The sequence below is a fragment of the Perca fluviatilis genome, chromosome 19 (assembly GCF_010015445.1).
Source record: "Perca fluviatilis chromosome 19, GENO_Pfluv_1.0, whole genome shotgun sequence".
In the NCBI taxonomy this organism is placed as follows: domain Eukaryota; kingdom Metazoa; phylum Chordata; class Actinopteri; order Perciformes; family Percidae; genus Perca; species Perca fluviatilis.
In genome coordinates, this window is record NC_053130.1 from 20,323,996 (window position 1) to 20,348,921 (window position 24,926).

Genomic DNA, 24,926 nt, shown 5'->3' on the forward strand with positions numbered 1-24,926 from the left:
AGCACTCTGTGGCAATATTATTTCCAATAACGTATTTTGTCCATTAGCGCCCCAAGAAATAATTTTGTTTTCAACCAAGTGCAGACACAGTATGTCGCTTTCGCACCCAAGCTTATTGCCCTGTGTGCTATTCAGTATTTTTTTGCTTAAGGTACAGTGCTCTTTTCTCCATGGAACGTCTCCTCCCTGAATGAATGCCCCAGGCTCTGTGAGTGTTGAAAGAAGTCTCATTATTGCGTCAATGTGTGGATAGCCCCTCTCTCTTTGAGACTCAGTTTTGGAGCCTTTTTTTCTGAGATTTTCTCTGACATGTAAGCGTTGAAGCGTTTCCCCTTTGGGCCAGGCGGTGCAATGCTTGATACTCCTGTCAATGTTTCTGATGCACTCCATGCAACCGCTGGTCCTGAGACTCCATTACTTTAAGTGCCTCATGGGGAAATATATTCGCAGCCCCTCATATTCTTACTTGGTATGCTGCTGTTTTGAACTGTGAAGAATAACCGGCTTTGCATGGAGTGAGAAAGCCTTTGGATAACATGTTTGTGTGCATATTGTTATCGGCAACGCACACATTGGCCTGACGTGAAGATTAGTGCAAATGCTTTGATTTGATTTTACTCATCAGCCAGACATGCTCTCCCTATGTTTATATCTGCTTTATGTTTTATCTTATCCAAAGGCCATTATAGAAAAGATTGAACATAATCTAGTTTTCTCTCTGTGGTCAAACGTTATGCTCTCCCAGTGAATTACATCTCTAGTTGTCTAGTTGACATGAATAGACATTATTGTTTTCTGCATCTGTTTGTCTTCTACAGAATAGGTCTTTCTTTTCTCTCTCCGAATGCCTTTAGTGACCCAGATATCTGACCTCCGAAAAAAGCCTCTTTGCTCTGTTTTAAATTCTTCAAAACCATTTGCTTTTTCCCTATTGTTTACAAAACGTTGTACAAGCCCACAGCGCATCCTTCTTCGAAAGCTAACGTTATTTGATGATTTTCATTTTGTCAAGATATCAGAATGTCTTTTATTATTCACATGTTTGGGATTGAAACTGGGAATCCAGAGCAGCCTGTTTCTACATCAGCTAAACCAAAGCTACTTTTCTCAAAATAAATGCAGACTTCATACCTGACATGACCGCCGTATTGATGATATTAATATAATCAAGAAGCTAATCTGTATGAGTCCCTGGACAGATATAAAGGTTGCGAAAGTGTATACTCATCTTGACAGTTGGATTTTAACATGTTATGGCGTTTTGTACTAATATTTCTAACTGTACTACCATGCTCTGTAAACATGACACAGCACAGTTCTACTTCATCTCCGCAGTATTTGTACTCAGCCCGAGTGTTGTGTCTGTCCTCAGGGTACAGGGGGCAGAAAGGAGAGCGAGGTCAGCTTGGTCTGGGGTTACCAGGAGATCCAGGATCCATGGGCCCAACAGGTGAGAGACCTCTTAGTTTGTATGCTTAATTTAATGTAATGTAATGTATGTATTTTATCACAGTCAGCAACAGGCATCAGCAAGGACTGGTCCAGGATAATGTGTTCCATGCTCTTTTACTTTCCATTGGAGATTTTCTCCAATTTACTATTACTTAAAGTTGCATTTATCGATATGTTTACATTAACAACTGATCAAATGACTGAGTGAAAAGGGTCATCCATTGTGATGAACCCACAGAGACGCTGATGACTAGCTGGCGAGCGTAGGGGAGAAATATGCTGCTAAAAAGAGATATTAGCCTCAGGAATTGGTGGAGACCAAAACGGAACAAAAAGGAAAGGGAATATTGGACTTACATTCATCAGGTGGCAAGAAAAACAACTCCACATGAATGCCAATCTAGCTCTGTATTTTTGCCTGTATAAAAGAGCACTTCTAGCAGTCGTGCTTTGATTATATTTTGATTATATACCTCATTTGTCACAGAATGACCAGTCTCCGCCACATCTACCCCTGTTTATCAGGTTTTCTTAGCTGTCCACCGAAAGGCGGGAACTGTAGCGTATCTCACTGTGATGTCAAATAACTTTGGTTGTGTCAAATCTCAAACCTCACATTCTATTTCAGACTTCATTTGATATCTCTGCATGTTGGAGGTAAACACAACTCCCAGATGGCATGTTTTCTAAAAACTCAGCCGCTGCTGTGACACAAATGGGGGACATAATAATAATAATAATAGTAGAGGACAAAATGCTGCAGTGACTGAGCAATGTTGTCCGTTCTGTAAAGTAGAAGCCCAGCTTGTTGTTGTCCTGCACAAAAGTTTCACTGAATACAACCCAAGTTGTCAGCTTGTCCCCTGCTCCTGTGAACTAAAAAAAATCACTCCCCATATCCCGATGCTGACTCTCAGCCTGTGACAGCAGTGGTATGTCCCTGAACCTAAAGTCATCCATCCAACTATGTATGTGCATAATGCATTTGTAGGGCAAAGGGAAGTTCGCTATAGCTCCTTTGGAGAGGACAAATCACAGCTGTTGAAAGACATCATCTCCAGGGGCGCACAGTAAGCACCTTCGGCCCAACTGGTGGGGTTGGACTTCAGCTGTATTCACATCTTGGAAAGAGTTGGAAAGTTGATCAAATCTGCTACTGTATGAGTGTGCTGGGCCACTGCTTTGTTTTTCTTCAGTGCACTTACTGTAGTTCCTGTACAACTGAAGATTTTTTTCCAACCAAACATACCGTCACTTGGCCATCATAATGAGGGACGTGCTCGTACCCCTTGAATTCCACACAGAGCAGGTTTCCCCTGGACCACCTCCAGATTCATGGAGAATGGGACATATGAGTCACAGGAGGTTCTTCAGTGTATTTGCTTCTCATGAGAATGTTACAACCCTGGCGAAAAGGCTAGGAACAACTCAGTAAATGAAAACTATTATAGTATATGTCAGAGTTACCACAATTTTCCATTTGCTGTCTTTGCCCTCAACTTGTTGTACCCTAATAGACTTTGATAGTGCTGAAGTCATGATCGACTGGAGTGCATTAGCGCTGTGCTGTAGCTAATTAGCAGGGTTGAGCTAGCAGCTCTAAGTAGCCACCTAAACACACAGAATGAACACATTGGGAGAAAATCATGTTTGATAATGATGGGGCACTTTTGCTCTGGTGTTTGTTGGCAGTACAAACAACCACAGTACTGTGGACAGTTTGTGTGTGAGCAGTTAAACAGGAGATGGATGTGGCAGTGATGAAAAGGGCAAGTTGTGTTTTCAGTGGGAGGAAAAGGACAAGGCTGTACCTGCAATTCCTTTTCCCGACACAGGAAGTAATAATGTCTAATTCTCTGTTAAGGTCCTCCTGGGATCACTTCTAAGGGCCCTCCTGGCTCTCCGGGGCCCCGTGGACCTCCTGGGACTTGTGACCCCAGTGACTGTCTCCTTCCATCCCTGTGAACCCAGCAGAGCGGTTCATATATCGGGCTGGTTCGAATATAGACGCCCGGCTCCGAGCTCAGTGCTGCGGCAGACGGCCTTGCTGTATGTGAGAGCTTCCTCAGCTCTGGTTCATCGGACAGACTCACAACTGACCTCTTTTGTTCACTTCACAATAACATTTGGATGCAGTCAGGATTTGTTGTTGTTTTTTTTTGTTTTATTCATCTTGCAATGCTGTACTATTAAGGTATTTCTTGTTTTCACATCCCCTACTGTGATGTAATGCATTCCTTGTCAACTCTCATTATGTCTTTCAAGACCATGAAATTACTTTATTTTATCATCTTCAGTCCTGTCTGAAAACATGATCTTAATTATGTTTGCCTTCTTAATGGGCTTGCCTATTCACTCTTCTGTTCTTAGATAAGCCAATGTGCTGTCAGAAGGTACTCTCGTGTGTGTGTGAGTGTGTGTGTGTGTGTGTGTGTGTGTGTGTGTGTGTGTGTGTGTGTGTGTGTGTGTGTGTGTGTGTGTGTGTGTGTGTGTGTGAATGAGACTTGTTTTATGTGGAGTTGTGATAAAATAACTGATTTCTGAGACTCCTTATGCAACCAAAGTGCAGCAGATGTGACCGATATGCATATATTATTATTATTATTTATTTTTAGCGTGTTCTTCAAGGATGTAGTTAAAGATGGTTCTAATAATTGTAGTGAATGTAGCATGGATATTCAGTAATCTTATTATTAGAAGGTGGATTGATACATTTCAAGATTACTGAGAGTTGTGTTTTATGAAATTATAACTCATGACACATTTGCAATGTGCATGATAATAATTTTTTTAAAGAATCTGCAGTATAATCATTTATAAAGACATCTTCCTATTTTCTTTAGGTTCGGCGACGTTACTGAAAACCTTATTTGTTGTAGTACATAAACCTACAACTCATACTGTCTGTCTGAAACTACTGTATTTTTAAAGGTGTGTTCAGACCAAATGCAAAGAGAATTTTTCTGTATTTAGCTCGCAAATATTCACCCTTAAATTAGTTACGTTACGACGTCAGTGCTAACTTGGTTCGTAGTAAAGTACAAGCAATAGCTGGAATCATGTTACAAATATATATTTTCAAAAAATACCATGTAGTCCTACGGCTTTTGCTCGTTTTTGCTCCTCTCTGTACCGTACTGACGTTGAGTCCTAGAGTTCTGGGTGCCCACGGACACCGACAATAAGTTTGCCCTCCATTTCTGATTCTCAGTGATGTCAGTATAATCTCACACTGATAGGCTTTCGCCACACACATTTTCCACCCAAATGTAAACATTTCAATGTGCATGTATTATAATGTATTTTTATTAACTGTATGTAATCGCGCTGAACAGAAATGTTTCTTTGTGTTTGGTCTGAACCCACCTTTACACACAATGGCAGAAGAATGTACTTTAACTGTTGTGTATGTTTAAGGAGTGTGATGTAACCTCACATTCACCTCTACTGTTGGTTTAATCTGTAAATAAGTTGGACGAGTTATTGAGGTTTTTCTTTTTCTTTCTTCCCGTCTAATGGGGCTTGTACTGGGACCTGACAATATAATGTAAGCAAGTTGTCATTGTAATGACACATTAAGGTTCCCACTGTGTGTGTGTGTGTGTGTGTGTGTGTGTGTGTGTGTGTGTGTGTGTGTGTGTGTGTGTGTGTGTGTGTGTGTGTGTGTGTGTGTGTGTGCGTGCGTGCGTGCGTGTGCGTGCGTGTCCGTCCAATGATAATTATTAACATTTACATGGTTTACATGCTGTATGATGATTCCTCTGGTTTATTTGTATATTTTTGATTTTCAGCTACACAAAGGAAATCGGAACTACTACACTACAACTTCAGAATTTTTATTTTTGTTAAAAATATACTCATGAATGTATACTTGAATTTTCTCGTTCTTCGTTTATCATGGTCTACAGCCTGGTTTTTCACTCGCTGACCAGCACTGTGTGTCACTATGTATTGTCTGGTTTTGGGGTGTCTTAAGACTGGAGTTTGGATTTGTTTATTTATTTGCTATAACAGGCTTTGGAGCCATTTTAATGTTCTCTACTCATTTCAGAAGGTTTTGAGTCAACTTTACCTAAACAGGTCATACTGTATGATTTATCTTATCCACAAACTCAGTACAATCACTCTGAAAACGTGCAGACCTTCTCCAAGACGGATATACAAAGGTTCCCACCATTCAAACTTTAGATTTAAATGAATTCCTATTTGAAGCCTTCTAAGTAAATGCACTTAGTTCATCCAAAAAGTAAACTAAACTTTATAATCACACTAAATAATGAACTTTTGTAAAGCAGAAAAACTTAATTGGCCTGTTGTATATTACTTCCCTCGCTGTTTAATGAGAGTTTGACTCAAAGGCTTTAATTTTACTTTTAAGTGCCCAGCTGTGATTAATGTTTGAAAAGTTGTGTGGGTGTATCTGACATTTTGTGATGTTAGGAACTCTACTTCTATCTGTATTTCATCTGTTTGAGACTTTTCATGTCATGTCTCACAAGGTTATCGAGCTTCTCTTACACATATGAATTATGACTCACATCCTACTCTGAAGCTGCAGAGCATTTCTTTTATATTTTTCTCAGCATGCAGGCTTAGTTTTATGTCTTCTAAGTGTGAGTGGGTCTATTTTCAGATGGTTATTGAATCAAATGTATACCACTGACTTTATTTGTGAGTTGAAAGAGCCCCCTGCTGGACATGTATTTATTTCTCATTGCTTGAATGGAAAACAATCTTTCTTTGGGTTATAGGCTACATAAAACCCCATCCTTCTATTGGCTTCTGTCTTTTTCATATATGTTCACATTCTATGTATCATGTTGTCATGAATTATCTGTATTTTCATTTTTTTGGTCTATTTCGTACACACTACATCTGTTGCGCGTCTGTCTGTCCTGGGAGAGGGATCCCTCCTCAGTTGCTCTTCCTGAGGTTTCCTCCATCTTAAGGTGTTTTTTGGGAGAGTTTTTCTTTATCCGAAGCTAGAGTCTAAAAGGTCAGAGGGTGTTGTATGCTGTACAGATGTTAAAGCCCCCTGAGGCAATTTGTGATATTGGGCTATATAAATAAAATTCACTCAACGTGACTTTCATCAAGCTAATTTTCATATTCGGTTTAATGGGTTCCCCTTGGACACAAGAACTCCACCCTTGACCAAATTCAAATGAGGCAGCATCAGCGAGAGACTAATGCAATCTCAACTTTTTGGTGAACTGATGAGAGCAACTCTCTGTGAATATTGAATTTAGCTTGAATTGATATTAATGTGCACCAATTTGCAACTTCAATTTAGCTAAACAGTATGATAACTAGGGAGGACACAAAATGGCCGCTGATGTCTCAGCCCACTTCCCTAGCAATTTGGTGCCAGCCATTTTTATATCACTCTGAGTTAAAATCCATTTATTCTAAGTGGAAAATGTCTGATGAAACTCAAAGGGTGGCGGTGTTGTAGGTTAAAGCATCCTTCAAATCAAATGCTGTTAAAGATAGGCTTGTCAAATAATGCCAAATTCACTTAAAACAATAAGTTTTATACATCCACATTTCAATATTGTTTTTTTTTCACAGTAATGTAAGTTGATCCTGTTGCCACATATAATTTAATCTTGTAAATAAGCTTGTAATGATGGGGAACATGGATCAGCCTCTCTGCACGGCCCCTTGGATTAAAAATGTCTGCCTGCTGCTCTCACTACTCTATAAGCTCTCATGTCGTGCTGTGGGACTTTAATGTGTGTTTGTGAAAGTCTTTGTTTCGTTGAACATCTACCTCAGTCTTGGTTTACCACATATCTACATGATTAGCTACAGTGGTGTAGTCTACGTGATACGCAGGTATACGCAGTATACCCACTAAGAAAGCTCCAGGATTTCCATATACCCACTTAAAAATGCCCAATGACACGCAACAACATACTTTCCATTATATGTTTGATATATTTTGAATTGTCATCTGTGATTTTCTTCTTCACATAGGCTAAATAAAGGTATTTCCACCATAAATTGGTGCATAAAAGTGAATCCGAATACAGAAAAATAAAGTCGTTGATGCTCAAAACTTCGCTGGGGGAGGACACCCAGACCCCCCTACTATAATATGCCCCCCCCCCTCCCCCCAAAAGGCAGACTCTGGCCAATATACATAGTACTGTATACCCACTACAATACATTAGACTACACCACTGATTAGCTATATGGGGGGGGGAGGAATATCACAACATTAACTGTTGCCTTTCACTGGAAAAAAAACAACAATTGAAACCTCATGTGTGTGTAGAAACACAGTCCTGGACTGTGATAAAGAATAGGGGCAGTAATGTTCCTGTTGTGGAGGATGACCCAGTGCTTATGTGGTTACCAGGTATCAGAGGTTATATTTTACACTTTTCTTTTCAGCATCTTTTATTTAACTAATTAATGACACTTGCCTTACACGTGTGCAATAAATGTAATTCAGTGCTTTACGTCTTGTGTTGTATTTTGGGGCACTAACACAGCCTGGGGTCTTTTACAATAAGTAAAACGTATTTTATGACACATTTATATGTGTTGGACGGCAGTTATTGTTTCACATGAGTTAGTGTTATCAATAATAAGTCCTTTAAGAAGTTATATTACATGGTATGTAAAATAATTCACAACCAAGGTTTCTTCGTCAAGATTTTTAGCATCTCATTTGTCTTTAAAATGGAATAAAGTCAATTAAACATTATTAATTAAAAATGGCAAAGATGATGAAACTAAAGAAATGGCTGTGATATATTTTTGTGATTTTATATTTTTGAATCTCAAAGTTCATTCTTGACCTTCGAAACAACTTTTGACAAAACAATCTCACCTTTAGGTCCATTTAAAGCTGGAGCTTTCGATCACATTAAATTATCTTCATCAGCATATGGAGTTTAGATAAAGAAATGTAGCGTAGAAATCCTTAAAGTGCTCTGAAAAGATGTACATTTGAGCGTCAACATTTCTGCAAACTCCATCTGCTGATGAAGATGGCGTGATGTGATCGAAAGCTCCAGAGCAAATTAATATTGAGGTGAGATTGTTTTTTCAATTTCAAAAAAACTATTACATTTTTTATTTCCTCATATTTTTCACACAATATTATATCATTACAAAATGATGGCAGTATACAGAATAAATTAAACACTGTCATGTGTTGTTTTCTTTATTTGTAACAATAATGAGGGTCTCCCTCATCCCTAACATATATTTCCATATATGCACGACTGTCATCTGTTGTCATTATGTACAATGAGGCAAAATCTCACATCAGGTTGTTTTGTAGGAAATATAATTAACCACAAGTCAAACATTTTTTTTTTTTTTTACAGATTTACAACATTTTCAACAAAGTGAAGTCAGTGCGACTTGATGACATTTTCATCCTCTCTCCTTTTTATTTTGACCAGCGGGGCTGAAAAGACAGACAGACATGTAGGACTTTATATTAAAAAAAGAGGGCTTTTAGGAGGTGTATCTTTGGTACATTAGCCCATATAGAACAACATAATTGAAAAAAGGCACTTAAACCAAACACAATCCTGATCCTGATTTGCTTTGAGTGGATATTTGAAATGTTCTGTGAGAAAGTGGAGGAGCTTTTATTTAAGAAAATACTGGTGAACAAGAAAAGAAAATGCAGGCAGAGGTACAAGGAGAGTGGGATAAACATACACTTATGTTCATTTTCATATCGTCTCAGAAATGTGAGCACACTTTCCTGAAAATATCACAACATCTCTTAGGTAGAAAAACACCAGAACGAGCTAGATTTTTGTAGCACACAAAAAACAAATGTGTTGTGTTGGGGTTTTTTTCCATGAAGAGGCTGGCTCCTTCTGATTGAGATGTGGCTGGCACAAAACATGCTCACAGGACTAGAGGTGAATGGATGGAAGGCAATACACCATCACCAGCCCCTGGGAAGAAAGTGTGAAAAATGTTGTGTGCTCAGGGGAGCCAATCCAACAGTCTTTCTGTCTGTGCCAGAGTGGCTCTTAGTTCCCTGCAGGTCCCTTCACATCCAGAGACTGGTGGACAGCCCCGGCCTGGAGGTTGCAGGCTGACGGGTCGCAGTAACCATTGGGACCAGCTGCACCAGGAGGCCCAGGTACACCGGGCTGTCCAGGAACACCAGGAGGTCCCCTCTGCCCGTCCCGACCATCCTGACCGTAGCCGGGTTTGCCTGGCTCACCTGTTGTCACAAAATTCAATTTAGGACGATAGTTTCCAGGTTCACATTTTTTCTAGTCTACCTTAAAGTGTAACTCTGGCCAAAATGCAACCTAGGGTCTTTTTGTGAATATACCTGAGTCAAACTTTCGTTTAAAAGCATAATTAGTACAGAAACGCCACTTTTAAGATTTACTGTATTCGCGTTTTTGGTCCTTTTGAATGGGTGCTACTATGATGACATCAAAATCACTATTTTTAAAACACTAAGAAGGCTCGACACAACATGAAACTTTACTTTCGAAGTATCACCAGGGGCTCTGCACATGAACTCAAGCTTTGAGAACATTGTGTACACAGAGTTTACTAAAAAGAAAGGTTTTGAACAACTCACTTTAGCTGTTGGTTTTTCCAGTCACCGCCATCTTGCCAGTCAAAAAGAGTCGATCTCCGAAAGCAAAGTAACAGGGAGGAGAGTAAAGATGGAAAGCTCCTAAAGCTTGGTTCCATATAAATGCACGGATTTTTTGTTGTTTTGTCGTTAGTGAAAAACAACATTGAACTTGTAGTTAAAAAAAAGAGCCTCATATAAGAATGACATTTCCTCCTATGGAGTCCGTTCATTCGCATTCGGAGATCGACTCTTTTTGACTGGCAAGATGGCGGTGACCGGAAACATCAACTGCTAAAGTGAGTTGTTCAAAACCTTTCTTTTTAGTGAACTTGGTGTACACAAACAATGTTCTCAATGCTGGAGTTCATGTGCAGAGGCCCTGGTGATACTTCGAGCACAGTTTCATGTTGTGTCGAGCCTTCTTAGACCAAAAATAGCGAATTTGATGCTATCATAGTGGTGTCCCTAGCACTCCCATTCAAAAGGCCATTTGACCGAAAACGAGAATACGGTAAATCTTAAAAGTGGTTTCCATCCTAATTGTGCTTTTAAACGAAAGTTTGACTCAGGTATATTCACAAAAAGACCCTAGGTTGCATTTTGGAGAGAGTTACGCTTTAATACAGCAGTCACATTCCCTTTTGTCCATTGAAATAGTTTTTGTGTGTAAAAGTGTAATCTTTAAAATAGTAGGGCAAATTTAAAAGGAAAAATGTACTCACCAGGAAGTCCAGGAGGTCCTGGCTGACCTTTAGGTCCGCGCACAGTGGGCCCTCTGGAGCCTCGGTCTCCCATTTCACCTGCAACACGTATTATGGAATGAAGATATTTGTGTACAAACAAGTCATTGTTTTATTCAGTGTATAATTCACTCACATCACCCAAATCATCAACACCTGCTAATACATTGATTACCTTTGGGTCCTTTCACTCCAATAATTCCCGATGGGCCTTTGAGTCCTGGAAGGCCTCTTGCTCCACTCTGCCCAGGGAAGCCATTGTCTCCTGGAGACCCAGGTTGCCCTGGCGGTCCAGGTTTTCCAGGTAAACCAACTACTCCAGACTCTGGCCTCCTTAAACTAGCAGCTAGCTGAGCCAGCTGTTCTGTTGGAGCACAACAGAAAGATGGTGAACTTAAATCAATTTTAAAATGTAATGTAATTCAACAGATGCATAACTGGCACCAAGACATTGCATGTTTCTAAACAGTTGTAGCTGACAGTTATCAAGGGACTTTTTTGTACATGACTGACATTTTGTTATAAATCATGAAAGCCCAGAGGAACTCTCATGGAAGAGATGGTCCAACAGCTCTTGTACTTGAGTCAGAGTGAAGCAGAGCGAGGTGAAACTGTGGCCACCATATCCCTCGAGCTTCTCCAGTTTTTCAACCTTATTCTATAGAACCTCAGTAAATTGAGCAGATACTACTCTTTATTTCAGGCAATCAGTGACAGGAAATGTGCATTCATGGTGCAAAAGATCTAATATGAATCTCCCGTGGCTTCTTGCTGCATGGTATTTTACACTTGAGATTCCAGTTTTCCGGCTGCTGATGAAAATTCATGCAGCGGCTGCTTGACTACTCTTTTTCTTAAGCTTTCCTTTCCAGGCAGACTCTTTGCTTGAAGGGGAGGGGAGCAGGTCTGCTGGAGGTGAAATTAATTTTTCAGCACATTGGGTATAAAAAAATCATGAGTGTAGGAGATGAGTTGTGAAGGCGTAAGAGCAACAGAATGAAGAGAACAGAGGTTGTGACTTCAGAGAAACATTTCTAAAGCTCGGAGAGGGGAATCTTTCATCCATCAAATAAACAAAGACTGAAGCTTATTTCATGTTCTGGTTATGAGAACCTCAGAGTATTCAGCAACCCCCCCAGATCCATGAGACAGTGGAGGGGCGGCTCTATGTGTGGTTGTGTAATGAGGCATTCTGGGAAAGATTAAAGTCATGAAATGAGGCACAAAGGAATGATAAATGGGGTCAAAGGCCTATGAGTTCCTACCTTGCATTACTCGCATGCAAACTTGTTTGATGTGCTGATCACTTGGCTCTTTACCCTGGAAGGAAAAAAGATGACATAATATATTTAGGACAGCGTCTAAAACATCTATGACAACACTGCAAAACAGAACTCTTCCTGTTTTACTGGCTTCATCCTCTTTGGGTGGAGACAATTCTACTATTCTTGGGATTATTGAAAAAAAACATTTTCAGAGCATCTGGTGTATGCAGTTTGATCTATTCCCTGCTGCTGCACAATAGAAAAAGAGTTCAATTGCACAAGTTCCAATTATGAGGACATCAGAATATAAAGGTAAAGTATTCAGCTCAGAGGGACTTATTAATGACCTCTACCTTTTTTATTAGGTCCAAAACAGTATTGTGGCTTTTCTTGATTGGAACTTTTCTAACAATACACTGAATTCAGTGGAAAATACAAGACAATAAAAGTTGTGGAGTTTTGTGGAAACTGTATGCTTTACATAATGTTGCTAGTGATCGAAAACCTTGTATGTCCAAAACCGTTGCTTTTCAGGAAATGGGGAAAAAAAGGCAGATGTGAAAATTTTTTATTGCGCTTTTTATTTCAGACAAAGTGAGAGGAAATCGCCTCGTCACTGTTTAAATATTTATCAAACCCACAGACGAACCTAAAGGGTGACCAATAGCACTAATTTATGAAAAAAACATTAAAATGGCAAAATACTACTACAACTACAACAAAATGGCAAAATACGGAGATAACGTGATTTCAGCCCTACAGCGATTATAAGGAAAATTTGCTCACAAGGAGAATATTTGTTATTATAATTACATGTATTACATATTTTTGTCCACCCTCCCACTCTTGCACTTACTCTACAGAGGAAAGACAAAACAATAACACCATATTGGAAAGCACTGTGTAGAAGGAACAAATCACAACTGAAGGAATGTGATACAATTTGAATTGGGATCAAATCACTTCAGATTGAAAGACCATTTCTGTGAGATGATCACATTATTATTGTGTCTACCCCCTGTAAGTCTTAGTGCTAAATCCAAACTGGCCTAAGAGGTTTTGGTTGACATTTGGTTAATTGGCTTGTAGTCTCACTTTGCCAGGCTACTCCACACAGTATTCCCGGGATGGGAGAAAAACGTGCTCTGGTTTATTGGCATTTCTTTAAACCAATCACAATCGTCTTGGGCGGTGCTAAGCACTGTATGGAGCAACAGTGCCTCTGCAAAATAGCCTCAGGATGGAACTTGTCTTAGTGGAACATGTGTACGTTCAAAAGTATTTTTAGTCGTGCAACAGAAAACTCAGATTGGACGGCTAGTCTAGCTAGCTGTCTGGATTTACCCTGCAGAGATCTGAGAAAAGGTTAACCATAGTCTTCATAAATCGACCAGAGTTTAAAATGTCAACACAAAGGAAGCCCAAATGGATATCCGGCCTAAATGAGTGACATCCGGCAGAATTTCCGTCGGCAACAGAGCAATCCCAGAAGTGGAACATCGAGGATATAGACTATTTGTTTGTAGCTTTTCTCACTCTGTCATTCTGCTGCACCGATATTGGAAGTATCCTCATACACTCTTTCTCTTGGACCTACCGCAGGGCCCTGAGACCCTCTGACTCCAGGTGGACCCCTGTTTCCCTGCATGCCCCGCGGGCCAGGTGTGCCAGACGGCCCCTCGATTCCAGGCTGGCCTCGACTTCCCTCGGGACCTCTTTGGCCAGGCTCGCCGGGGTTACCAACCTTAACAGAAAATAAGACCAGAGAAATGTGACGAAACACCAGCACTGCCTCAATTGTTTGACACCACAGGAAAATACTGAGGTACCAGGATAAAATAATCAGCTTGAACTCACCTCTCCTTTAGGTCCTGATTCTCCTGACTGACCCTATAGCGCCATTTATAAAACACAGAGGACAGAAACAGGGACAATCGTATTCTGAGATTCTGTTCTGAATAGGATTGTTGAATGGTTCATAAGTTAAATGAATAGTGTCCGTGTTGTTGTAACAACTTACAATATCCCCTTTGTCTCCAGCGTCTCCCTCATCACCTTGTGATCCCTATGAAAACACAGTCTGTAAATGATTCATGCAAAACAACCTACTTACTTATTAAAATGCAGCATTACTATTATGAGAGAATTAATATTCAGTATGAGGATGTCAGACCTGCTCTCCTTTGGGTCCTCCTTCTCCACGTTCTCCCTGTAATAACCAAAACAAACTAGCTAAATGATCATTACAGTGTTGTGAATATTCTATTTGCCCACACTAGAGGGAGCTGATCAGCTGTTAGTTGTTGAGCATCCATCTCTGTCTTACTGTTTAAGACAATTGTCTCTAAATCTGAAAAGGTCCTTGAATGGAACTGTGCACTTTTCTTACCCTCTCTCCCTTCACCCCGGGAAGGCCAGGAGGACCAGGGAGACCAGGAAGGCCGGGGTCACCTTTGGGTCCCTATGGCAAATAAACATGCACATCTGATGAGTAGAGACAACTAAGCAGGGTTAACTAAAGTATCTTGAGATCCACAACAGCCTTTAAAAGACAAAATAATGCACTTTGCTCGTTATTTTTTAAGCTATTTCATAAAGCATAACACCTGTTAACATGGCTGTAATTGCTCAACTATCAATAGTCATAGTGAAATAACTCATTGCTACGTATTCTTTAGGGCATGTTTGTGTGTGCCATTCCCCCTTTGATCACTGGACGACTGTCTGAGGAATGCCAGGAGAACAGAGAGTTCATTCAGCTCCACTTGTCTCCTCTTACTGTGAAAATAGACCTCATGTGAGATCCAGCCTCACTCTATTCTCTGAGACATTCCAGTGAAACAACAGCCAGGACTATACACTGAGGCTTTCCTCCTTTTCAGCTTCTTTTATTCTAAGTATCAAAAGTGCATGTACAATGGCTGCTAAGGTATTTATAAGGCCTTTATTTTCAAAATAAAGGAATGGATAAAAACTAGATATGAGTTTAAATTAAAATCAATCCATTCAAATCTAACTTGAATCTATTCTACTTACTCTGGCACCTGGCTTGCCGGCTGAACCTACAGGGCCTTGCTCTCCTATAGCTCCCTGTAGGGAAGAAGAGAACATGATAAGAAAGTTAAAATGAACATTTGAACAAAAGAAAGGACAATAGAAACTCAAGCAGGAAAAAATACTCACAGGTTCACCAATAGGTCCAACAGGTCCCAACTCTCCCTGATCTCCGCGTTCGCCCTGAGGTGTGACAGGAAAATGTAAGTGACACAACGGAGGTGACAAAAAAGTCACGGCAGTGTATCAACATGTGTTGCTCATCATACTTACTGCTTTGCCAGCGGGTCCCATTGTTCCAGGCAGGCCTGCTTGACCAGCGTCTCCCTGTGCAGAAACAAGCAAAAGATCCCTTTAGATTTTGTCAATTTAAGAAAAACTAAATGAGAGCAAGAAACAGCTGATCGTATTTAATAATTGATCGAGCAAACAACCTTAGGGCCACTCAAGCCTTTTGGTCCAGGTACACCGGGCAAACCCTAAAAAAACAAAGAACAAGTCTTGAAGAGATGCAACAATAATTAAGGAGAACAATGTCTTACAACAAAGGAGACATATTTCTTGCAGGAAGTGTCATTCGTACAAGAAAATACACCTCACTGTTAGAAACACTGGAGCATAAAGAAGGCTTAGTGGATAAAAATACATTTGGTTTGAGCTTTTGACCCAAATAAGCTTAAGGTGATGAAAGTGATCTGGATATGTGATGCAGGTGATGACTTTTACGCCTACAAGATCTTTCTTAACGCTGCCACAGGCGGGCTCATGTTTACCACATGATTCTCATAAGTGTTGTTTATTAGACTAATCCCAGATTAGTGGGATGGAAAAACTTTGCTCTCACTTTTCTGCAGGAGGAAGACAGTGATTACCGGCGCATTGCTGTATGTGTAAATAATTTCACAGAGGGGTGGAATTCAAAAGTATTTTCTGTAAATGTCAACCTACAGAAACGTTATTATTGTAAAATACAAGATATGAAAACATTCTGATTTGTTACTGCAATGCCGATTTGGAGACAATGAGTATAATACTGCGGCGTGCATGAGGCATGGTGCTTTAAACTGCTCCTGTCAGGTGCATCCAATCAGAGTCAGTCAGTTTGGGGTCAGAGGTCATACTCACAGGAAGCCCCTGAAGTCCGACCTCTCCAGGAACGCCTGCCTTCCCAATGCCTCCCTGCAGGGAAACAGACAGTGAAAGAATGAAGCTAATCATGCACTTAAAAGAGCCCATGACAAACATTTATAACATTTAAACTGTAACATTAAGACTTATTAGTTTCATAAATAAAGTAGCAGAAATGTTGCTCTACCTTTGCTCCAGGCATCCCAGGAATACCCTCGCGACCGTCCACACCCGGCAAGCCCTGGTGATAGAAAAAGCGCAAACTGAAATGAGCACTTTGCAGACAATGTGTCCGAACATTTAAGCTTTATTTGTCGTCATTGATCAAACACTCACAGCCTCTCCCTTGGGACCTGGAAGACCTGTGATTCCTCTCAGCCCTTGAATACCCTGAACAACAGAGCAACAGTCCATTTTGTTAAAACTGTACAAACAAGATCCAGTGAATCAAACACTATGTTATTGATGTGTCTGCTTACCGTTTCACCTTTAGGCCCAAGCTCGCCCATCACGCCTCTCTGGCCTTGATCCCCCTAAAACAATGCATTGAATCATACGTTACTCATATCATATCATATTTGCGGCTAAAATAAAAGCATTTGTATTGTGGGACAAACTTACAGTTGCCCCTGAAACACCCTGGGGACCTGGAACTCCATCAAGACCTCGAGCTCCCTGCCAGAGAACAATATTAGTATTGGTATTATAATCTGTTTACATAACAAACAGGAAGTATCAAACGTATATGAAAAGTACCATGGGCTTAAAAATCGTAGGAACACTTACCATGTCTCCCTTGCGGCCCATCATTCCCATGGCTCCACGAATTCCCTGAGGACCCTGAAATAACAAGCACAACCAGCAGGGGCCTCAGTGAGCAGATAAAAAGAGAACCTGACACAGTAGAGAACAAATTGTAACTTGAAAGACTCATATCATATAATAAATGTAATATCTAACCACTGGTCCTTGGGATCCGACCTCCCCTGGACCTCCCTGGTCCCCCTCCTCACCCTGAGTGAACGAAAGAGAAAGAACGTTAGCAGAAAAGTAACATAAAGTCAATCAGATGAAACGCTGAACAGCAAATTTAACTTCATTATAAGAGTGAAACATTTAAACGGAGGCTGATCCTGTGAACTGTGTGTTAATTAGAAATCGAGGCAGCCTTTCTGAAATGTGTTTAATACCCACTGTTTAATGGATTACAAGGGGGCAAAAGCAGACAAATTACTTCCACATTACCGTTCTGCTTTGCAAAATTACAAATAATTGATATGCTGACTCCGTGGCAGACCTGAAGAGGCATATCCATTAAGATAGGTTCGGGTGATAGGTTTTCTGTCGTTTAAAAAGGCAATTTCTTCTTTTAATTACACGCGTTAGAATTGGCTATTAAGACATGTAAACAATGTATAGCTGATAATTAAATATTACACAACAAACACAAATAAACACAATGAAATGGGTCAACATCTGTTTACATCATAAAATGAAACCATATTCATAATTCTGCTTGATACAAAAACATTCTCCAAAAAGAGGAAGATGGAAATCTGAGTCAGCCAGGCTGTTGAATCATTCAAAGAAATGTCTTCATAATTAATTTAAAAAATGGCTAAAAAATCTTCCTGTCTTTGTTAATTGTCATAGATTTTTAAGATATTGTTAAACGTAATACGGATATACTGGAACATATCATTGTTTCTGTTTATTTCAAATACAAAATGAAGCACTGCATGTTATGTAACTGGCTCGAACAATCTAATTTTGCCAGGGTGCAATATTTCAGATACATACTTATTTTATATTTGAATATTCTTTTTCAATATCATGACATTGTACACGTTAAACCCAAGTACAACATCTGGTCAGCTGTTAGCTGTAAACACCTTTATATTTGTGAATGTATGAGTGGAAAAACAGGCAGAAGGCCCCTCATATGGAGCTTTCAGTAACGGAGAAAATCATTCTCGGGGACGGAGCTCAGACTGACAGTAAATCATATCCTGGCACGGGGTGATAAAGGGGGATAGGCTCAGACTCATTTCCATTTATATAGTGCATAGACACATTACAGGGGGAGGCTAGTTGTGCTTGAACATCATTTCCAATAAATCATCCTCCATGCATTTCTAGGAGTCAGCGGCATTACACACAGGCATCTATCACATCCTCTTGAAATAGAGCAGCACAAATAATACTTGTCTCAAAGGTGCCAGGAATCCTTTTTTCACATTTAAGTCAAGCATAATTGTTTTCTGATGTGGAATGTTGTGGCATGTGTGACAGTTATGGAGGGAAAGTCATATTTTTAAGTAACTATTTATGCAGTTTTATGTGAGTATATATCACTTTGTTGATGTATAAAACATTTCATATGACTAGAAATACTTGGCTTTGGGTTTATAAACAAGGATTATTCCCTAAATTAAACATATTTTACCTTGTGCCCTTGTTTCCCAGGTTCTCCGGCTTCACCTTTTACACCTTTGTGGCCCTTGAATTGTACAGAGAATAAAAAGGAGCACAGATTACACACACGTACACACACACACACATACATACACACACACACACACACACACACACACACACACACACACAACACACACACACACACACACATATTTTGTGACACTAATGTGATTGTAGTGTGGCACAAAACACTTCAACTGTGATCCTCACCTTCATGCCAGGAAGGCCAGGATGTCCAGAGGTCCCAGGTGGACAAGAGTTTGGACACTAAAAGAAAACAACATAAAAGTCAGAAAATATTCCTGACAATTTATAAAAAATAAAATCTAATTCATAATCTCCAAAAAAACAAAGCTTTACCAGGTCGCCACTGACTTGCATTCCAGATGCACCCTGACATTAGGAAAACAAATACAAGTTAACACTTTTATAACTTCATTTATCAACATCATGATGGATGTACGGAGCTTGTAAATCACTAGAGAAAGGACAGTGTGTGGTGGCATCGCTAACAAGGCTAAATTCATTTCATGTCTGCATCATGCTCCTTGCCTTGTGAAATATAAAGTCAAATGCAATCATTTGTAAATCTGTGTCACTTACTCTGGGCCCCGTAGGTCCAGCAGGTCCCTGTGGCCCTCTCACACCCATGGACCCCTGTGGAAAGACAGAAAATGTGTCAAAAACTACACAAGGAGAATAAATGCACTAGGCTCTCAATTGTGTTCATTAGGAGTCCTAGCATGGATAAAGATTTTCTTTGCCTTACTATGAATTATACACTCTGCTAGAAGCATTTTAGGATTTACACTAAGTATTTCATTAATAATTAGCCTAAAAGCACAAGTTAACTTTTGGCTTAAAAAAAACCTTTAGGCCAATTGGAAACTCTTAATACAAGACTTTTTTACCATTAGAATTTGTCTTTTATTTGTTGTGTTTTCCCAAAATAAAATATTGTTTTTGATCAGTATTTTAAGAAACATCCATAAAACAAACAACAGATTCCTTTCAGTTTTCCTTTCTTACACAAATGTACCTCAACCAGGTTTTAGCCATTCTGCATTCTGCATTTTTTTTTTTTATACCTAGCTCACTTGTTATATGTGCAAATATTCATTCATGTTCACTGTGGAAGTCCATATTTTCATGTCTAGTAAGAGGTGATGCTAATTTAAATGCACTATGCCACAGTGGGAGCTAAACCCAGATTGCAACATTCACTGTACTGTATATCCCAAATCACTGCTTTGAAATCCAATGTAAACTAATGCCGACACCTATAGCCAAAGGGCAAAATTGAAATAAAAATAAATCAAAAATAAGTCTCACCATTAAAGATACATTCTGGGTTTAAAGAGCCCATAAATAAATACCCAGAGGCAACAATTTAGTCGACTGAATATTGGGTATATTTTGTGTTCATTTTCTGGCCATAAATCAATTTCTAAAATATCTTAGAATGTGTGGGAAAAATGTTTAATCCATCAAGTTGAAATGTTTTTAGAGTCAAATTAGTAAAATACAGTACTTTATGATTATTTAATTAGTACATGATGCACAGTGTATCTATGTGTGTTAATTGTTGTGTGTGTGTGTGTGTGTGTGTGTGTGTGTGTGTGTGTGTGTGTGTGTGTGTGTGTGTGTGTGTGTGTGTGTGTGTGTGTGTGTGTGTGTGTGTACAAATGTGTTGTCATAGATTTGTGAGGGTTCAGGGGCTCCACCTCAGCTTATTGACACTACAGTAAATACCGCTGTACAGTGTAGATACATTGTGTTTATCTGAATCAAATTGACAGGTTTCAATGACGCCAATCATCTATCCAATGAAAGTGGCTTCACCTACATCCAGTATTTTTCACTGCAGTTTGGACCAACGATCACTTTTTTGTTACCATGGCCGGCATATGAACATAAACACCTCTGTCATCGACCAATGGTGGCAAACCATCACCTCAGTGTTCAGTATTGGGTTCTTCTAGCCACTAGTCCTAATTTAAAACAAAGTAACAGTCTCTACTTACAATTGGTCCAACTTTTCCCACTTCACCCAGAAGTCCTCCAGTCCCGGGTGGTCCCTGTATAAAGTCACATTTTAGGTATTCAATATTAACACATTTTTGACAAAGGCCATCTAAATGTAATATAAACTGTGATATTGATTGTGTAGCATAAAGAAATGACTTACGGGGGGTCCATCTAGCCCAACACCCTGAAGAGAAACATATACAGTATGACTCATGTGTGATGTATATAATTGGGTGTAAACAATCAAATGTAGACAGCTTCTAGATTCCTTAATTTCCAGATGAGCATGGCTGATCTGATCCTTGGGTTTAGAGAGGAAATGCTACTCACAGCTGCTCCACGAGGTCCAGATGTTCCAGGTTCACCCTGAAGAACGAGGATTAATACATTAGATACATAGATAGATATTGAAATAAATACTGAAATATTGTGTTCACGTATAATTGAGCTGTGCGAGCCTGCAAACGGTCTGTGTTAACATTCCTCCAGCTCATCACATGACTGCACTTGACCCAGCAATGTTTAGCCTAATGAGGACCGATGTTGGGGCTTGGTTTCCCATGGAGATTACACAGAAGACTTGCAGGATTAAGTCTCATTTGTCATGAGGAATTGGTTTATGCACTGCGGCTCTCGTTGCCATGCCAAAAGACTGGACAGCAGCTTGGCACCATTTCACTGACAGTCTAGTAGCAGGAAAGAAAAGGCTCATTAGTCACTCACTTTCTGTCCGGGGGGGCCGTCGGGCCCTGGATCTCCAATAGGGCCGGTCAAACCCTGCAGAGGAGAGACATCATGCTTAACTAATGCATTATAACAAACCTTAGAGCATTTCAGTGCTATATATTTTCACCTTATATTTGAAAATTATGCAGCATGCAATACCCCCCTACCCCCTGTTAATATTTGTACATTCAACATCAGATCTCCATGTATTACATCATCATAACATAAGTGGGAGGAGTCCTACGTATTCATAAGTGGGATTAACCGGACTATAACGCCCTCCTCTAAAGTGTTTCTATATATACTGTACAGCAGCTCCACGTTGGTCAGTCACATTGAAATCAAAGCACGTCATCATGTCCATGAGAGCGCGTTCAACTTCACAGACACACAGAAAAAGTCAGCAACAGGGCAGAGGGCAAAACTCTCAGACTGCAAACCAAGCAGAGAGCAACATTCCTCTGGCTCATTTCAAACAAGCGCACTGAAAGAAATCATTCCACACTGTTTTGAGGATTCTCGACAGGAGATACCAACAGCGGCCAGCCAACAAAGCTGCTATTGTTCTCAGAGCCCTGGTAGATGTATTGAGGTACAACACAGGCAATACATCATAATAATATTATGCAATCTACATAAGCCTTTTCAAGTGAACTAAATTCACCTACAACCCCTCTTTGTCAGTCTATCATCAGCACCAGTATTATGTTTGGATGTTTTCCTAACCCTTAAACTCCAGGGAGCAAAGTTAATTACACTCTGGCCCTAGTTTACCCTCTTGCAAAGGAAATTTGAATTTGTTCATCCTGATTAATAAATTCCTCACATTTTTGCACACATTTCCCCAACATCCCCTGCTTAATCTGAAATTTCATTGGTTATTCTACAAAACTAAATGTGAGCATAAACTATATCGTGGGAGGATCACACTTTGTAGTTCCACCCACTTGCAGACTTGTGGAATGCATGTAGACCGTGTTGTGGCCAACAATGCAGCAAATGTCAAATGTATAAAATATAGAACATATAGTACTCACATCATTTCCAGGAATTCCAGGTAATCCTGAAGAGCCGGGTTTACCTGCATCTCCATCAGGTCCCTGAAAACAAAGTTTCCACACACATATTTCAGTGGAAAACCCTACAATAAAAAGCAATGCATTATTTCATTATTTTCATTAAATGTTATAATTACAGGAAGTCCATCCTCGCCATCTGCTCCCCTTTCCCCCTGAAACAAAATAGATTCAATGCTTTAAGGTGAGCAAAAAGTGAACTATTTGCATAGTGTACATGATATGGACAACAGAACTGAGAGCACTTACAGCAATGCCATCAATTCCTGGGACACCTGCAGGTCCAGGAGGGCCAGGAGGTCCTTGGCTCCTCTGAATAATAATAAGAAGAAGATATATAGGAATAAAATATTAGCTTACATTTCTGAAAATGACCCGACCCTTTTTTGCCATTTCTTATACTGACATACTGCTATACAGACAATATGAAAAGATGAGAACAGGTGCAGCGCCTTAATGTATTTGACTAGAAGACAAGACTCTGGGATACAATGAAATAGCCTACAGCATATAGAGGTAATTTGTGATTGCAGAATTCAGCAGCATTATGTTGCACTTTTGCAAAAGGAAAAGTTTAACAATGAGACTCCAGACAATTTTGCATCCCTGACATTTTCCCAAACAGATATCTGATGACTGTACGAGATCAAACAAGCTCAGCATCTCGTCACAATTGTGGGTAAAATATATCTTGTTATCTGGCACCAGGAGAACACTCACCTGCACCTCTGTTACATCAGTCTATAGAGACAAATAGAGAGAGCAGAGAGAGAGAGAGAAAGAGCGAGAGAGAAGGAAACATAAAAAGTCTTACTTGAGCGGAGCAGATAAGGACAAGCTGCAGAAGCAGAACCAAAAGTGGCCCTCTAACGCTGGGGACCTGAGCCATGATCTCCCCGTGGGCAGGAAAGGTAAAAGTTGTAGTCCTTTCTCTGGGGTTTGTTGGGTTGAAGGAGCCCCCGACAAAACAACCCAACTGAATCCGCTTCAGCTATCTAGACCGTCCTAGGTTCCATAGCCATCAGGGGCTCATGTATATTCATACAATGTTTGGTTACAGGAAGGGATTGGAGGGTTTGCGGGGGGGGGCAACCGTGGGGAGGGGCCACGGCGCAGACACCACCAATAAGCAGGGTCAGCGGGTTATTTAACCTCTGATGATGATTTTATTATTTTAAGCGGTGACAAATTTAAGTTTGCACTGTAATCATTAAAGATCTCTCGTGAGGACTAATATGGGGACAAGTACAACCAAGATTAAAGACACAAAGATAGAGTATTGGTCAAAAACTGCTTTTACGCACACAATTTGAAATCTGCTTGATGGATAGTCCATCCAATTAAACCAATACTTAAAGTTCTGTAACATCAACCTATGGACTCACATTGTTGTTCATTGTGTTATTTGAATTGTTCTTACCGATGTCCTGGCTGGGAGGTCATAACAAGTATCTGTTCGTGCTCTCGTCACGTCGCAGTGAATCAGCATTGACTGGAGTTCAAACTTGATAAATACATGAAGGAAAATAAAGCATTAGCACCACATCATCATGAGAGATCTCGCACCCTTATCCAATCCAATGTATCTTAAAAGTCCACATGTCGTCGCTGCGTGCCTGCGTCCCAAGAGGAAAGTAAAAGGCTGTTTCCAACAACTAAGACCCAACTCTGGATTGTCTGCAGCATACGATAAAAAGCAGAAAGCAGGCTGTGATTGCACAATACATTTGTTACAGGGCTCATAATCGAAACATTACAATGGGCTTTAAACGTATAGCCTATATATGAGTTATAATGTGTTCAAAGCTGGGAAACCTTAATTCGAGATATGCTTCCGTGCGTAATTGCGCCTGAATCTTAGGAAACAATGCTGCATGGTGTGGTACTGCGGGATGTTTAGCCTGTGCACAACTGGTATTCTTCACCAGAACCTGCAAGAAATTCCACATATTTGTCGGTAAAGCCTGAATGGAGACACGGCAGACTTCAACTACTGAACATTGTCACAGACAAACCAAACAGGAGGGCGAGAAAACACAGGGATTGACAAACGTTTGCATGTCAACCCATATGCAGAAACTCCTCTGCTTATAGTACATGTATAATTATATATACTTGTTATATATTCCTGTTGCAATAATCTGTATGCATTTTAATGTTGTAATGCCACTACTACTACTACTACTACTACTACTGGTCGCTAATAAAATACCCTTCATAGGGGTAGCCTATGTACTGTAGAGCTGCAAAGATGAATCGATTAATTAATTAGTTGTCAACTATTAAATTGATCGGACAGCTGAAGACAAGAAAGGGGAGAGAGAGGGGGAATGACATGCAGCAAAGGGCCGCAGGTCGCTGCAGCAAGGACTGAACCTCAGTTCATGGGGCACACGCTCAA

The 24,926-nt window shown here is 40.1% G+C and overlaps 2 protein-coding genes across 4 annotated transcripts in view; one reads left to right on the plus strand and one right to left on the minus strand.

Moving 5' to 3' along the window:
* The window catches only part of LOC120548537 (collagen alpha-1(XIX) chain-like), a 95,684-nt gene extending 89,457 nt beyond the window's left edge, over positions 1-6,227 (plus strand). For all 3 annotated transcript variants that reach the window (XM_039784841.1, XM_039784842.1, XM_039784843.1), the window contains 2 exons: positions 1,373-1,450; positions 3,317-6,227. In XM_039784841.1, coding sequence (XP_039640775.1) covers positions 1,373-1,450; positions 3,317-3,417 — 179 coding nt within the window. In that variant the 3' untranslated portion in view covers positions 3,418-6,227. The remainder of the gene's footprint in view (positions 1-1,372; positions 1,451-3,316) is intronic.
* Positions 6,228-8,599: 2,372 nt separating this feature from the next.
* Positions 8,600-23,559, minus strand: LOC120547881 (collagen alpha-1(IX) chain-like). Its single transcript, XM_039783658.1, has 32 exons — positions 23,340-23,559; positions 22,775-22,837; positions 22,645-22,680; positions 22,487-22,549; positions 21,447-21,500; positions 21,054-21,089; positions 20,884-20,907; positions 20,720-20,773; positions 19,299-19,352; positions 19,056-19,088; positions 18,906-18,962; positions 18,664-18,717; positions 17,178-17,231; positions 17,004-17,057; positions 16,839-16,892; positions 16,697-16,750; positions 16,554-16,607; positions 16,405-16,458; positions 16,215-16,268; positions 15,524-15,568; positions 15,363-15,416; positions 15,219-15,272; positions 15,072-15,125; positions 14,425-14,496; positions 14,209-14,244; positions 14,056-14,100; positions 13,893-13,925; positions 13,633-13,779; positions 12,036-12,090; positions 10,946-11,134; positions 10,753-10,830; positions 8,600-9,658 (listed from the first exon to the last, which is right to left on the minus strand). The coding sequence occupies exons 1-32, from the start codon at positions 23,412-23,414 to the stop codon at positions 9,462-9,464; spliced, it is 2,040 nt and encodes a 679-aa protein (XP_039639592.1). The 5' UTR covers positions 23,415-23,559; the 3' UTR covers positions 8,600-9,461.
* Between the last annotated feature and the right edge of the window lie 1,367 nt (positions 23,560-24,926).

Bases quoted from the DNA above. Each gene is read 5' to 3' on its own strand.
- LOC120547881 (XM_039783658.1), bottom strand. From the start codon at position 23,414: ATGGCTCAGGTCCCCAGCGTTAGAGGGCCACTTTTGGTTCTGCTTCTG. The intron at 15,273-15,362 runs GTAAGTATGATG...GTCACACCTCAG, and splicing joins TGGGACCCGCTGGCAAAGCA to GGCGAACGCGGAGATCAGGG. The intron at 13,780-13,892 runs GTGAGTTCAAGC...TTTTCTGTTAAG, and splicing joins AATCAGGACCTAAAGGAGAG to GTTGGTAACCCCGGCGAGCC.